Raw genomic sequence first — 13,716 nt, 5'->3', positions numbered from 1 at the left:
TTGAGTCCGTTGCCACTGGCCACGCGAATCAGGATCGTCCCCTTAATTTTTTATTTATTAGCTTATTGGGCTTACTTCTAAGGGGATGCAAAAATAAATTCTAAATTAATAACTTATACATTATTTAATCTTAAATTTTTTTTTATAGACTGAAAGGTCCCATTACAATGTTTCAAATATCAGATTAATGTTTCGAACATTAGATTTCGAACATCAGATTAATATTTCGAACATTAGATTGATGTGCAAATGAGACTAAATAGAGCATAAGAAAACTTTTAGGACTAAATGGTTCAACTTTTCAGAAACTAGGCCTTATGGGTAAATTTTCTTACTTTTAAATCTAATTTTAATAATTCGAATAGTTTATATTTTAGAGTCATGATAGAGATCCCCTCTAATCACCACCCTACAACCCCCACAGACACGTGGCGGGTGGTGATTGGAGGAGTAGGAAAAAAAGAAAAAAGAAAAAGAAAATATAACCAATGAGAGAGGGGGGATCAAAGGGGGTAGGAGAAAAGGAGGCATGAAACATTTTTGTATATTTTAAAATTTATTAGATATATCATACTTATAAAAAATCAAGTTAATCAGATATCAGAAAGCATATGTTCGAAAAACTGTTTATTAATTTTTTTAAAAAAATAATTTTTAATTTGATGATCCGAACACGTAATTTCTGATATCTAATCAACTTAATTTTTTATAAATATAATATACTCAACAAATCTTAAAATGTGAACGATTCATATCATCAAAATTAGGTCCAAAATTAAGTTCAATAACCCAACAAGTAAGAAATTAAGGAAAAAAGTGAAGGAGAGGATCTTGATTCCTGGCCACGCTTCTGGAGGCCTTGTCCTCGTGGCTCTGCAACCATGAATAAAAGCAAACTGATGACCAGTGAATACCCCTAAACTTCTCAACTTCTCTCTCTCTCTCGCAATGGAAGTAGTGGAAGTGAAGAATGGTTATGGTGGTGGTGGTGGAACCACCGTGTGCGTGACCGGAGCTTCAGGTTTCATCGGTTCATGGCTCGTTATGCGTCTTCTTCAACGTGGCTACTATGTCCGAGCCACAGTTCGCGATCCTGGTCTCCAATATCGCCTTCTGAAATTCCTCTCTCTGTTTCTTCCTCCTTTTTCTTAATTGTTATGAAATGGTGGTTGAATTGCAGATAACACAGACAAGGTTAAGCATCTCTTGGACTTGCCCAATGCTACCACACACCTCAGCTTGTGGAAGGCAGATCTCGATGAAGATGGAAGCTTTGACGATGCCATTCAAGGCTGTCATGGTGTCTTCCACGTTGCCACTCCCATGAATTTCGTTTTTGTCATGGACCCTGAGGTAGATGTATTTTTTTAAATTGCTCACCACTTGCATGAAAAAACTCCTCACCTGCTGCATATTTATATGAGCAACTATTTTACTCTCAAGCGCCCGTCCGAGTTAGTTAATGGATATGCTTTTGGATTTATTTTCTAGTGTGACCCAATAGTCTATATATATCTACATATTTTAATTTATTTGGATTCCACAAATTAGATAAAGCCAAGATTTGATATAAAGTTCACTAATTAGAATTTTAATATAATTACTCTTTTAAGATATAGAGGAAACAATGGTTAAAAATTTTTCTGATTGAGTTTATCTGACCATTTTCTCTCTTCTCATATGAGGATGGGTGACTTCCTTGTCATATCATGAATATTTTTCCATCCCTCTAAATTTTATAGTCATCCTAATTAAGAGAGACGTAGAGAAGAAAGTGAGCTAAGAATTAAAGGTTCAACTATTAGGGGTATTTTCTCAACTTTTCTAATTCAATGGCCGACAAGGGTAGGTTCGTTTTATTTTTGAATTGTATTGAATTCAAGATCCTGTAAAGTTTAATTCCGCGTTATTATTATGGTTACATGTATTATTAAATCTTACATATGCTTCCTTGTTATTAATCAGACTTTAAATTACTCCCACTAATTACATTGTTTATGTGCTACTTTCAACCAATAGCTTAGCGGAAAATTTTACACCGAAAACAATACTGGACGCATGCGCAAAAGCAAAATACATAAATTTAACCGTTCTAGTTAAAATGAAATAAAATGACATTAAGCCACACATATATATTAAAACAACCTAATTTTGTGTTTACTTTAAACATAAGCAGTTCAATTACCACAACAAAATCATTGCGAAAAATTCATCACATAGAATCCTAATCCCATAAACAACGCCACATGGTAGGACTAACTTCATATATCCAAAAAATGACCAATGAGTGCAGGCCTTTGTGCTCATACCTAATCAGATTATTTCTATTGCTAGTCTGTTTCAGTACCACGACTGAAATTGAAAATTCACAATGACTTGAAAATTGAGATTATTGTTGTTGTCGTTGTGGGCAGAATGAGTATATTAAACCGACGGTAGATGGGGTTTTGAACGTAATGAGATCATGCTGCAAGGCCAAGACTGTGAAGAGGATCATATACACATCAACCATGGCAACTATTGAATACCAACAGAAACCCCCTTCCCAATATGATGAGAGTATTTGGACCGATGTGGATTTCTGCAGGGCTCGCAAGATGTTTGCATGGGTAAGATAAGACACAAACCCTCTCACATGAGAAGGTTGATCTTAATTTTTTTGAGTCCTTCACTCATGTGAGAAGGTTGTGTGCAATTTTAGGACTGGTCATGTTCCTAGAAGAACTGTTAGTTGGTAAGCATTTCAAAGAAACTCTAGCGACCGTCTTCAAAGTTTCGAAGACACTTTTATTTTAGTAAGTATTAGTTAAGAATATTTTTAAGTTATGTAAGTTTGTCTCTCTAAATTTTTTTGAAAAATTTAATACCCATTCCATTCAATTTAATATCCCCATAAATTAACATCCAGGGCCGGCCCAGAGATTTAGGGTCCCAAAGGTAAACTTTGGAAATGGAGTCCTCTTGCATTGAAAAAAAAGAAAAAAAGTTCATGGATAAAACGATAAGTTACAATTTTTTTATTTGTTTGTAACTACAAAAAAATTTACTTGCACATAAAATCATTAAAAGTATAAACAAAAATTTAATTTCATATATTAAAATAGAAAACAATCATTACAAGTACTTAAAAAAAAAAAATCTAGTCTTGTTGCTTTTTTTTTTGGGCCACATGTTCAATTGGTCTTATAGTATTTGGACCTTTTTTTTTATATCTAAAACACAAAATTATATTTGGGGCCTCTATTTTCAGCCCTAATTTGGAGGCCCAAGACGTAGGGCTTGTTTGGTCTGTGTTTGTAGAGTAATTTTTGAAATAAAAAGTACGAAAACTTGTTTGGTTTATCTTTTTTCAAAAATGATTTTGGAAAATTATTTTGGGGAGAGAGTTTTAAAAAAAGTGATTGATTTGATGTGTATGAGAGAGAGTGATTTTGAAAAGAAACAAACTAAACAAAATTTTGAAATTTTTTTTGAAAAAATTTGTTTGGTTTGATTTCTCTTGAAAATTTGTTTATAGAAAATTTTTCCCAAATTTTTTTCCCAAAAACAAACCAAACAAGCCAGTAGACTTCTCTTGCCTACTCTCACGGCCGGCCTGTTAACATCCAAACTACTGCTACCAAAAAGAATGACAACTCCAGCAATATTTCAGACAGGGTACAAACATTTGACTATATGAACCCAGGTTGTTTTAAACAAGAAAACTTCATTGTTTGCGGATCAACTTGTGTAGAACATTAGTGAATTGGAAGAAAAATCATACCCTGCTTGTTGATGATAAAAACTCAATGTAGAAGAAGACCGGACCCATTCCACATACGAGATCTACAAAAGCAACCATCATTAGTGTTTAGTCCACCATTATAAAGAGAGTATCCACGGAGAGGTTGTGTAATGAATGGTGGCATACCTTAACCTTTGGTGTCTAGGTATATAAATATAGATGAGTTTATCTTGGTGAGCAAGCCATTCTAAAAGCTCCCATCCCATGGATATGATGTGGAATATTTCCTTCAGGCCCTCCAATCGAGCTAGATATTTGATAGAAAATACCTAGTCGAGTTACGTCCCATATCCCAAGGATATGCTATGGAATATTCCTTCTAGAGGTCTTCCAAACAATCTAGCTAGGTATTTCATAGAGAATGGCTAGGTAAGTTAGGACTTATTCCAATAATGATTTTCTCATCTAAGGGAAACTAATCTATATACATCTAGACTCTCAAAGGTTGAGGTATGCAATTATTCACTACTCAAACTCTATTGGTATCTCATCTTTGATGGTGGATTAACTGAAGTGTGTGAGTTCTCCCGGACCGAGTTCTAATTACTTTTGTGCATCTCACACTCGAGACTTTTCCATTGGGTTCACATTATCAAACAAGTAAGTGTGATTTTTCATCCCCTACAATTAGCTACAAGGCATCAACTTTTTGTTGGAATGGTTATAAAATTCTGGATAAAACCAGAATTTTTTCCTAAGTTCGGTCTATTTTTTAGGTGGGCCTCGAGTGTCGATTTACTCGGGTCAAAGTGGTAACGCGTTCTATGCCGCGTTGTGATTCACGTGGTATATTTGGTTGCTCAAAATCATTACCGAGTGAATGGGAAATTGAAGCCAAAGTGTGCTCCATGGAAATGGAGTTTTGGTGGAAATTTCTTAAGGTTGTAAATTGGCTTGTCCCACATTGATTTGGTGGGAGGTTTTGAAAGGGTTTATAAAGCTTAGGGTGAGATACTTGGGGTGTGCCCCAAGGGGTACCCAAGTGTTTTAGAGGGAGAGGTTATGGGCAAAATGGGCTAGACCCATTGGACCCAAAAATCACCACACGCGCGCGCGCCGCCGCCGCCGCCGTCCGTCCGGTCGGGCTGGGCGCGGGTGTGTGGTTGGCGCGCGCCGCCGTCCGTCCGGTCGGGCTGGGCGCGGGTGCGTGGTTGGGTTGGGCTTCTAATCTTTTTGGGCCAAAAACATTTGAATTTAATTTTATTTTTATTAAAATAAAATCCATAATTCAAATTAAATTGGTTTGGATTATTTGTTCATCCAAACAGGGCCCTTCCCGGTTTCAAACAGAAATAAACTGTTTTGGAATTAGTGCACACCCAAACAGGGCCCTTCCCGGTTTACTATCTGTTTGAATTGATTCAAATCTGTTTGAATTCAAAACCCAACAGGTATGATACCTGTTCAATTCAAAACCAAGAGCTACATACCTGTTTAATTCAAAATGAAGAGCCACCTTCACATCTATAAATAGGACCACCCTCATTTGATGTTTGCATTCAGAAATTTCGTATTTCACTTCTGTTTTCTATTCTTCATCTTGCTGCATTTTATTTTCAAAAGAAAGAGTGTAAACACTAAGTGTGTTCGTAAGGCAAACAATTAGTAGTGCTGCTATTGTTTGTGGAAGATCATTTCATCCTGGGAGATAGACGTCCGAATTCTGAAAGCACCGTGGAGAGGACGAATCTGTCTTAAGGAGACAGTGTTAAACACTGGACTTGATCACAAAAATAATTCGAAGAAATTAAATCAAGTAAGTTATTTAATTACTTTCAGTGTTATTTTTATTTGTTTATTTATTCAGATTTTAATTTTGTTTTTGTAACAAAATAAAATCTGTTTTGTTTTTATTTATTTATTTTTTATTTCGAGTTTGATTTTTGTAATCAAACATATTCTCTCCTTTTCTCTATTTCTTTTATTCTTGTTGTTGTTTTGTACACAACAGAATTAAATCTTTTTAAATACAGTGAAGATTGTCCAACAATCTTAAGACAGACTCCTTTTTGGGTATCTTCATTGTATTTAATTTTCTGTGTTTTCAAATTAATATTCTGGTTGGAAAAACAAATAGTGATTTATGCTATTTGACAGATAGTAGTAATATACTGTCTCTTTTCTTTGACAACTACTAGTAGTACGATACTGGTGTCATTAACAATTCAGAATATTATTTGGTATTACAGAAAATTCTTGTGATATTTTATTTTTCAAGTTTTAGTAACAAGGAAAATAAAATTATTTTGTTGTTATAATTATTTTCTGGTTTTAGTAACTAGAAAATTAATTTGTGTTTTAATATTTTCTGATTTTTGTAATCAGAGATTATGGCTACTACAACTGAAACTGCATCTGGCAGTGGTACTCCTATTGTTACACCTACATCGGTCCCTATCCAGAACCATGTTCATCATGGAGAAAAACCGGAAAAATTTAATGGTACCGAGTTTAAGAGATGGCAGCAGAAGATGCTGTTCTACCTTACAACTCTTAATTTGGCCCGGTTTCTCCATGAAGAGGCTCCAGCACTTAAAGAGGGTGAAAGTGATCGGCAAGTTGTTGCCGCTGTAGATGCTTGGAAACATTCAGATTTCCTGTGTAGAAACTACATCCTAAATGGCCTTGACAATATGCTGTATAATGTATACAGTCCTCTGAAAACAGCAAAAGAATTGTGGGATTCTTTGGAGAAGAAATACAAGACAGAAGATGCCGGCACGAAGAAATTTGTCGTCGGTAAATTTCTGGACTTTGTTATGGTAGACTCCCAAACGGTAATATCTCAAGTTCAAAGTTTTCAAATAATTTTGCATGATATTCATTCAGAAGGTATGTCTCTTAGCGAGTCATTCCAAGTCGCAGCTTTAGTGGAAAAGTTACCACCGGCTTGGAAAGATTTCAAAAATTATTTAAAACATAAACGCAAAGAGATGACTATGGATGAATTGATTGTAAGGTTAAGAATTGAAGAAGATAACCGAAAGGCTGAAAAGAGGAATGGGAAAAATCCCATTGAGTCCAAGGCAAATGTGGTTGAACAAGTTCATAAACCACATAACAAAAAGAGAAAGTTTACTGGAGATGGTCCTAAACAAGGCGATAGTAGCAAGAAGTTCAAAGGAAAATGCTATAACTGTGGCAAAACTGGACATCGAGCTTCTGACTGCCGCCGCCCTAAAAAGAATCATGGAAGTACAAGTAAGAAGACCACCAATCAGGCCAATGTAACAGAATTGGATTACATCTCTGACGGAGTGAATGACATCAACCTCTCTGCTGTGGTGTCTGAGGCTAACTTGGTTGGAAATCCCAAAGAGTGGTGGGTTGACACTGGAGCAACTCGTCACATATGTGCGGACAAGAAGATGTTCACTACCTACAATGAGGCTGCAAATGGTGAACAACTTTTCATGGGAAATTCTTCTACTTCTGCTGTGGCTGGACAAGGGAAAGTAATCTTGAAGATGACATCAGGGAAAGAACTGACCCTCAACAACGTACTACATGTACCTGACATCCGGAAGAATTTAGTTTATGGGTCTTTGTTAAGTAAAAATGGTTTTAGGCTTGTATTTGAGTCTGATAAGTTTGTATTAACAAAGAGTGGTATGTATGTTGGTAAGGGATACATAAGTGATGGTCTCTTTAAGTTAAATGTAATGACAGTTGTACCGAAAGTTGCTATGAATAAGAATAACACATCTTTTGTTTATATTCTTGAGTCAAATTTATGGCATGGTAGATTAGGACATGTGAATTTTGATGCTTTGCGTAGATTAATTGGTTTAGATTATATACCAAAGTTTGAAATTAATCCTAATCATAAATGTGAAATTTGTGTAGAAGCGAAACTAACTAAGGCTCCATTTAAATCGGTTGAAAGAAAAACCGAACCTCTAGAATTAATTCACACTGATGTATGTGATTTAAAGTTTATTCAAACTAGAGGTGGCAAAAAGTATTTCATAACATTTATCGATGATTGCACAAGATATTGTTATGTTTATTTACTTAGAAGTAAAGATGAAGCCTTAGAAATGTTTAAACTCTACAAAACAGAAGTTGAAAATCAACTTGGTAAAACCATTAAAATGGTTAGAAGTGATAGGGGTGGTGAATATGATGCACCATTAAATGAATTTTGTGCACAACATGGCATTATTCACCAAACTACAGCCCCTTATTCTCCACAGCAAAATGGAATTGCTGAAAGGAAGAATAGAACTCTAAAAGAAATGATGAATGCCATGTTACTAAGTTCAGGCTTACCACAGAACTTGTGGGGGGAAGCAATATTGTCTGCTAATTATGTTCTTAATAGAATACCCCACAAGAAAACCAAAAGCATTCCTTATGAATTATGGAAAGGTCGACCACCTTCCTACAAATACTTAAAAGTGTGGGGGTGTTTGGCAAAAGTTGAAGTACCTGTTCCTAAAAAGACTAAGATAGGACCAAAAACAGTAGATTGTGTGTTTATTGGTTATGCTCAGAATAGTAGTGCATATCGGTTTCTGACTTATAAATCAGATATACCTGATATAAATGTGAACACTATTATAGAGTCAAGGAATGCTGTGTTTTTTGAACATGTCTTTCCTTACAAGAAAGGACAGGAATTAAGTTCACAGAAAAGAACTTATGATTGTACACAAAGTCAAGAGACTAATGACAATCAAACACAAGAGACTAGTAATAGTCTCGACCAACAGGATTTAACTAATGATGAACCAAGACGAAGTAAAAGAGCGAGAACATCAAAATCCTTTGGTCCAGATTTTCTGACATACTTGTTAGAAAATGAACCTCAAAGCTTTAAGGCAGCAATGACAGGTCCTGAAGCACCTTTGTGGAAAGAGGCTGTTAATAATGAAATTGAATCCATTATGCAAAATCATACTTGGGAATTGGTGGATCTTCCACCAGGTTCTAAACCTCTTGGATATAAATGGATATTCAAGAGAAAAATGAAAGCAGATGGTTCAATTGACAAGTATAAAGCAAGACTTGTTGTTAAAGGTTACAGACAAAAGGAAGGTCTGGACTATTTTGACACATATTCCCCTGTGACAAGAATAACATCCATTCGCATGCTTATTGCTATAGCAGCGTTGTTTAATTTAGAAATACATCAAATGGATGTTAAGACAGCTTTCTTAAACGGTGATCTAAATGAAGAGATCTATATGGAACAACCCGAAGGGTTTGTAGTATCAGGACAAGAAAAGAAAGTTTGTCGACTTGTAAAATCCCTTTATGGATTAAAACAAGCACCTAAGCAATGGCATGAAAAATTTGATCATGCAATGCTTACTAATGGGTTTAAGATAAACGAATGTGACAAATGCGTCTATGTAAAAAACACTGACCAAGGATATGTCATAGTTTGTCTTTATGTGGATGACATGCTTATCATTGGAAGCAGTCAAAACATGATCAAATCAACTAAGCAGATGCTTAACAAAAGATTTGATATGAAAGATATGGGGGTCGCAGATGTTATATTAGGAATGAAAATTACTAAAACATCTGACGGATATGCATTATCTCAATCTCATTATATTGAGAAAATTCTTGATAAATTTATCAAGGATGATTTGAATTTAGCTAGAACACCTGTAGACATCAGTCTTTATTTATCGAAAAATAAAGGTGATGCAGTGTCTCAGTTAAAATACTCCCAAATCATTGGAAGCCTAATGTACCTAATGAATTGTACTCGTCCTGATATAGCTTATGCTATAAGTAAATTGAGTAGGTACACTAGTAACCCTGGAGAAGACCATTGGAAAGCGATCATTCGAGTTCTTAGATATCTAAGATTTACTCGTGATCATGGTTTGAACTTTACTCGATATCCAGCAGTACTCGAAGGTTATTGTGATGCCAATTGGATATCGGATACTAAAGATTCAAAATCCACTAGTGGATATGTCTTTACTTTAGGAGGCGCTGCTGTTTCTTGGAAGTCCACGAAACAAACTTGCATCGCACGATCCACAATGGAATCCGAGTTCATTGCTTTAGACAAAGCAGGTGAAGAAGCAGAATGGCTTCGTCACTTCTTAGAAGACATTCCAATGTGGCCAAAACCTGTGCCAGCTATTTGCATTCATTGTGATAGTCAATCTGCAATAGGCAGGGCACAGAATCATATGTATAATGGTAAGTCACGACATATTCGTCGTCGACATAATACCGTAAGGCAATTGTTGTCAAACGGAATAATCTCAATAGATTATATAAAATCTAAAGAGAATATTGCGGATCCGTTAACAAAAGGTTTGACAAAAGAGCTAGTGTATAGTTCATCGAAGGGGATGGGATTAAAGCCTATTACATAAGAGTCGTCATAATGGTAACCCTACTTATATGACTGGAGATCCCAAGAACTAAGTTCAAAGGGACAACTAAGTTATGTATGGCTCACCAGAAATCACCAAGGGATTAAAATTCCTACCCATTCCTATGGTGAGAGTGATATCTGCAACATATGTTGTCTGCAGGGGTATAAGGATAAGCTTTGCTTTTAATGATTACTTATATCTTGATTAAGGCATAAAATCAAGACGAGTATAAGGAGATACTCACAATAAGAATCACCTATATGAGTGTTGAACTGGGGCCGGTTCTATGAGAATGCAAAGGCTAAATTCTCTAGAAACACTTATGAAAACCAGGCGCGTTCAAGGCCAAAATGAACACAACAGTGAGAACCACGATGTGTTAGAAGATATTTTGTGTGAAATCTGTTGTCTTGGCTTACACAAACGGCTGAACAATTCAAGGCATCGCGTCCATTGGTTAGCCAGTAAGTCCGATAGGTTATCACTAGGGAAGGTTCAAAGCCGAAAACTACCTATCCTGATGCAAGATATTTTCGACTTATACTCTTTCGTTAAAGTCTGCATTTTGTTGCATTTCCGTTGTCATCAAATTCCATTCATGTGGGGGATTGTTGGAATGGTTATAAAATTCTGGATAAAACCAGAATTTTTTCCTAAGTTCGGTCTATTTTTTAGGTGGGCCCCGAGTGTCGATTTACTCGGGTCAAAGTGGTAACGCGTTCTATGCCGCGTTGTGATTCACGTGGTATATTTGGTTGCTCAAAACCATTACCGAGTGAATGGGAAATTGAAGCCAAAGTGTGCTCCATGGAAATGGAGTTTTGGTGGAAATTTCTTAAGGTTGTAAATTGGCTTGTCCCACATTGATTTGGTGGGAGGTTTTGAAAGGGTTTATAAAGCTTAGGGTGAGATACTTGGGGTGTGCCCCAAGGGGTACCCAAGTGTTTTAGAGGGAGAGGTTATGGGCAAAATGGGCTAGACCCATTGGACCCAAAAATCACCACACACGCGCGCGCGCCGCCGCCGCCGTCCGTCCGGTCGGGCGGGCTGGGCTGGGCTGGGCCTGGGCTTGGGCGCGGGTGTGTGGTTGGGTTGGGCTTCTAATCTTTTTGGGCCAAAAACATTTGAATTTAATTTTATTTTTATTAAAATAAAATCCATAATTCAAATTAAATTGGTTTGGATTATTTGTTCATCCAAACAGGGCCCTTCCCGGTTTCAAACAGAAATAAACTGTTTTGGAATTAGTGCACACCCAAACAGGGCCCTTCCCGGTTTACTATCTGTTTGAATTGATTCAAATCTGTTTGAATTCAAAACCCAACAGGTATGATACCTGTTCAATTCAAAACCAAGAGCTACATACCTGTTTAATTCAAAATGAAGAGCCACCTTCACATCTATAAATAGGACCACCCTCATTTGATGTTTGCATTCAGAAATTTCGTATTTCACTTCTGTTTTCTATTCTTCATCTTGCTGCATTTTATTTTCAAAAGAAAGAGTGTAAACACTAAGTGTGTTCGTAAGGCAAACAATTAGTAGTGCTGCTATTGTTTGTGGAAGATCATTTCATCCTGGGAGATAGACGTCCGAATTCTGAAAGCACCGTGGAGAGGACGAATCTGTCTTAAGGAGACAGTGTTAAACACTGGACTTGATCACAAAAATAATTCGAAGAAATTAAATCAAGTAAGTTATTTAATTACTTTCAGTGTTATTTTTATTTGTTTATTTATTCAGATTTTAATTTTGTTTTTGTAACAAAATAAAATCTGTTTTGTTTTTATTTATTTATTTTTTATTTCGAGTTTGATTTTTGTAATCAAACATATTCTCTCCTTTTCTCTATTTCTTTTATTCTTGTTGTTGTTTTGTACACAACAGAATTAAATCTTTTTAAATACAGTGAAGATTGTCCAACACTTTTCCGTCTCTGACTACAATTCAATAATCTTACTTCTGATTTCGTTGTCGAGTAGGTGTATCTTGTGGCAAAAACAGAGGCTGAGAAAGCTGCATGGAAATTCGCAGAAGATAACGGCCCTGATCTCATCACCGTCCACCCCTGTAGTGTGATTGGACCATTCATTACACCATACAAGCCTCCCTGCACTTCAATGGCACTTGCCTTAATCACTAGTATGTTTTATTCTCAACCCTATATTTTGGGTGCCACCACAGCTTACCTGTTAATAACTTACATAACTTACGGTACATGTTGTGTAGAAAATAAAGCTTTTTACCCAATGCTGACCCAAGGACATGCCGTACACGTGGATGATGTGTGCAACGCTCACATCTACTTGTTCGAGCATCCACAAGCTAAAGGAAGATACATTTGCTCATCTCACTCTTTTACCATATTCGATCTTGCTAACTCATTGAGCAAGAAATACCCGGAGTACAACATTCAGACCAAGTACGTGAAAGAGAAAGATAGTGGCTTGTTTTGTTTTGTTCGTTTTCATTTACAATTCTATGTTTTCAAAAACAAAATAGTAAAAGTTCAAAAACACCCATAATATTCATATCGTTTTGCTTTTGTGCAAAATTAATTTTGGTATTCCTAAAAAGTGGGTTATTTTTAGAAAATTTTCAAAAACAGAAAGAAAAAAACGAAAAAAAAAAAAAAAAACGAATAGGCCAAAAAGTAATATGAAAATGAAGTGTGTCGTGTAGATTTCAAAGTTGGTTTGGTGTGAGTCACATCATTTGGTCCGAATGTTTCTTTTTTATTTTATTTTATTTTTCAAGAGTGCATAGCAATAGTATTGCTTGTGCTAATTTTTTTTATCATTAGTTCATATCTAACTTCATGTTTTGAGCTTTGCACAGATTTGAGGACATTGATGAATCATTGAAGCCTATCCCTTGCCCATCTAAGAAACTGTTGGACCTTGGATTCAAATTCAAATACAACTCTGATGAGTGTGATGCAGGGGATTTGTGTGCCGAAGCTATTGAAGCTTGCAAAGAAAAGGGGCAGATGCCATCTCTATAGAGACTGCAGACAGAGACATTTACAGGGACTAGAAAATAAGAAGGCAAAAAGGCAATAACAAGAAGAAAGAGATTAGTACATTGAGGAATATCACATGTTATAGTTGGGGAAAGGTGTTGGTGTGGAGCTTTGAACCCCAAATTTGAGGCACTACTATTCAGGCAAGGCATAAGGTCAATAAATAATTTTTTTTATTGGTATATTGGAAGCTGTAGTTTGGGAAGAGTGGGTTTGTCTGTAGCAACTTGAATTATTGATCTCCTAATAAGGTGCAAATGAACTAGGCTCATTTTGTTAAAAAGCAGATTTCAATGTTCACGGTGTTTTAATTGTAAGAATTTTGAATGCATAATTCATTATTGTAATTTGTGTTGTTTGTTGGTGCTTCTACAACTATGATCATTGTCATCTATCATTGTTTGTTTCTTTTGCATTTGGGGCTGAGAAATGTGGTGTGGGTAATCTAACGAATTGCCATAGGAATTAGGGACCGAATGAGAATTCTACGTTTGTTGGGCCAAAACGTGACCAAGAGTTTTCAACAATCGATAAAAACTATTATTATACTGTTTCTAGCT

The 13,716-nt window shown here is 36.0% G+C and overlaps 1 protein-coding gene across 1 annotated transcript; it reads left to right on the top strand.

Moving 5' to 3' along the window:
- The first annotated feature begins 742 nt into the window (after positions 1-742).
- Positions 743-13,503, top strand: LOC114306385 (dihydroflavonol 4-reductase). Its single transcript, XM_028251603.2, has 6 exons — positions 743-1,096; positions 1,181-1,353; positions 2,415-2,609; positions 12,117-12,276; positions 12,364-12,556; positions 12,973-13,503. The coding sequence occupies exons 1-6, from the start codon at positions 949-951 to the stop codon at positions 13,136-13,138; spliced, it is 1,035 nt and encodes a 344-aa protein (XP_028107404.2). The 5' UTR covers positions 743-948; the 3' UTR covers positions 13,139-13,503.
- Positions 13,504-13,716: the final 213 nt, after the last annotated feature.

Source organism: Camellia sinensis, chromosome 3 (assembly GCF_055761805.1).
Source record: "Camellia sinensis isolate YWXY chromosome 3, ASM5576180v1, whole genome shotgun sequence".
NCBI lineage: Eukaryota > Viridiplantae > Streptophyta > Magnoliopsida > Ericales > Theaceae > Camellia > Camellia sinensis.
The sequence above is the reverse complement of the archived record's forward strand: the minus strand, read 5'-3'. Positions and strand labels throughout refer to the sequence as shown.

What these genes read in the sequence shown, in the direction of transcription:
- LOC114306385 (XM_028251603.2), top strand. Translation starts at nt 949, where the DNA reads ATGGAAGTAGTGGAAGTGAAGAATGGTTATGGTGGTGGTGGTGGAACC. An exon ending in GGCACTTGCCTTAATCACTA is followed by an intron (nt 12,277 to 12,363) that starts GTATGTTTTATT and finishes CATGTTGTGTAG; the next exon opens with AAAATAAAGCTTTTTACCCA. An exon ending in GAGTACAACATTCAGACCAA is followed by an intron (nt 12,557 to 12,972) that starts GTACGTGAAAGA and finishes AGCTTTGCACAG; the next exon opens with ATTTGAGGACATTGATGAAT.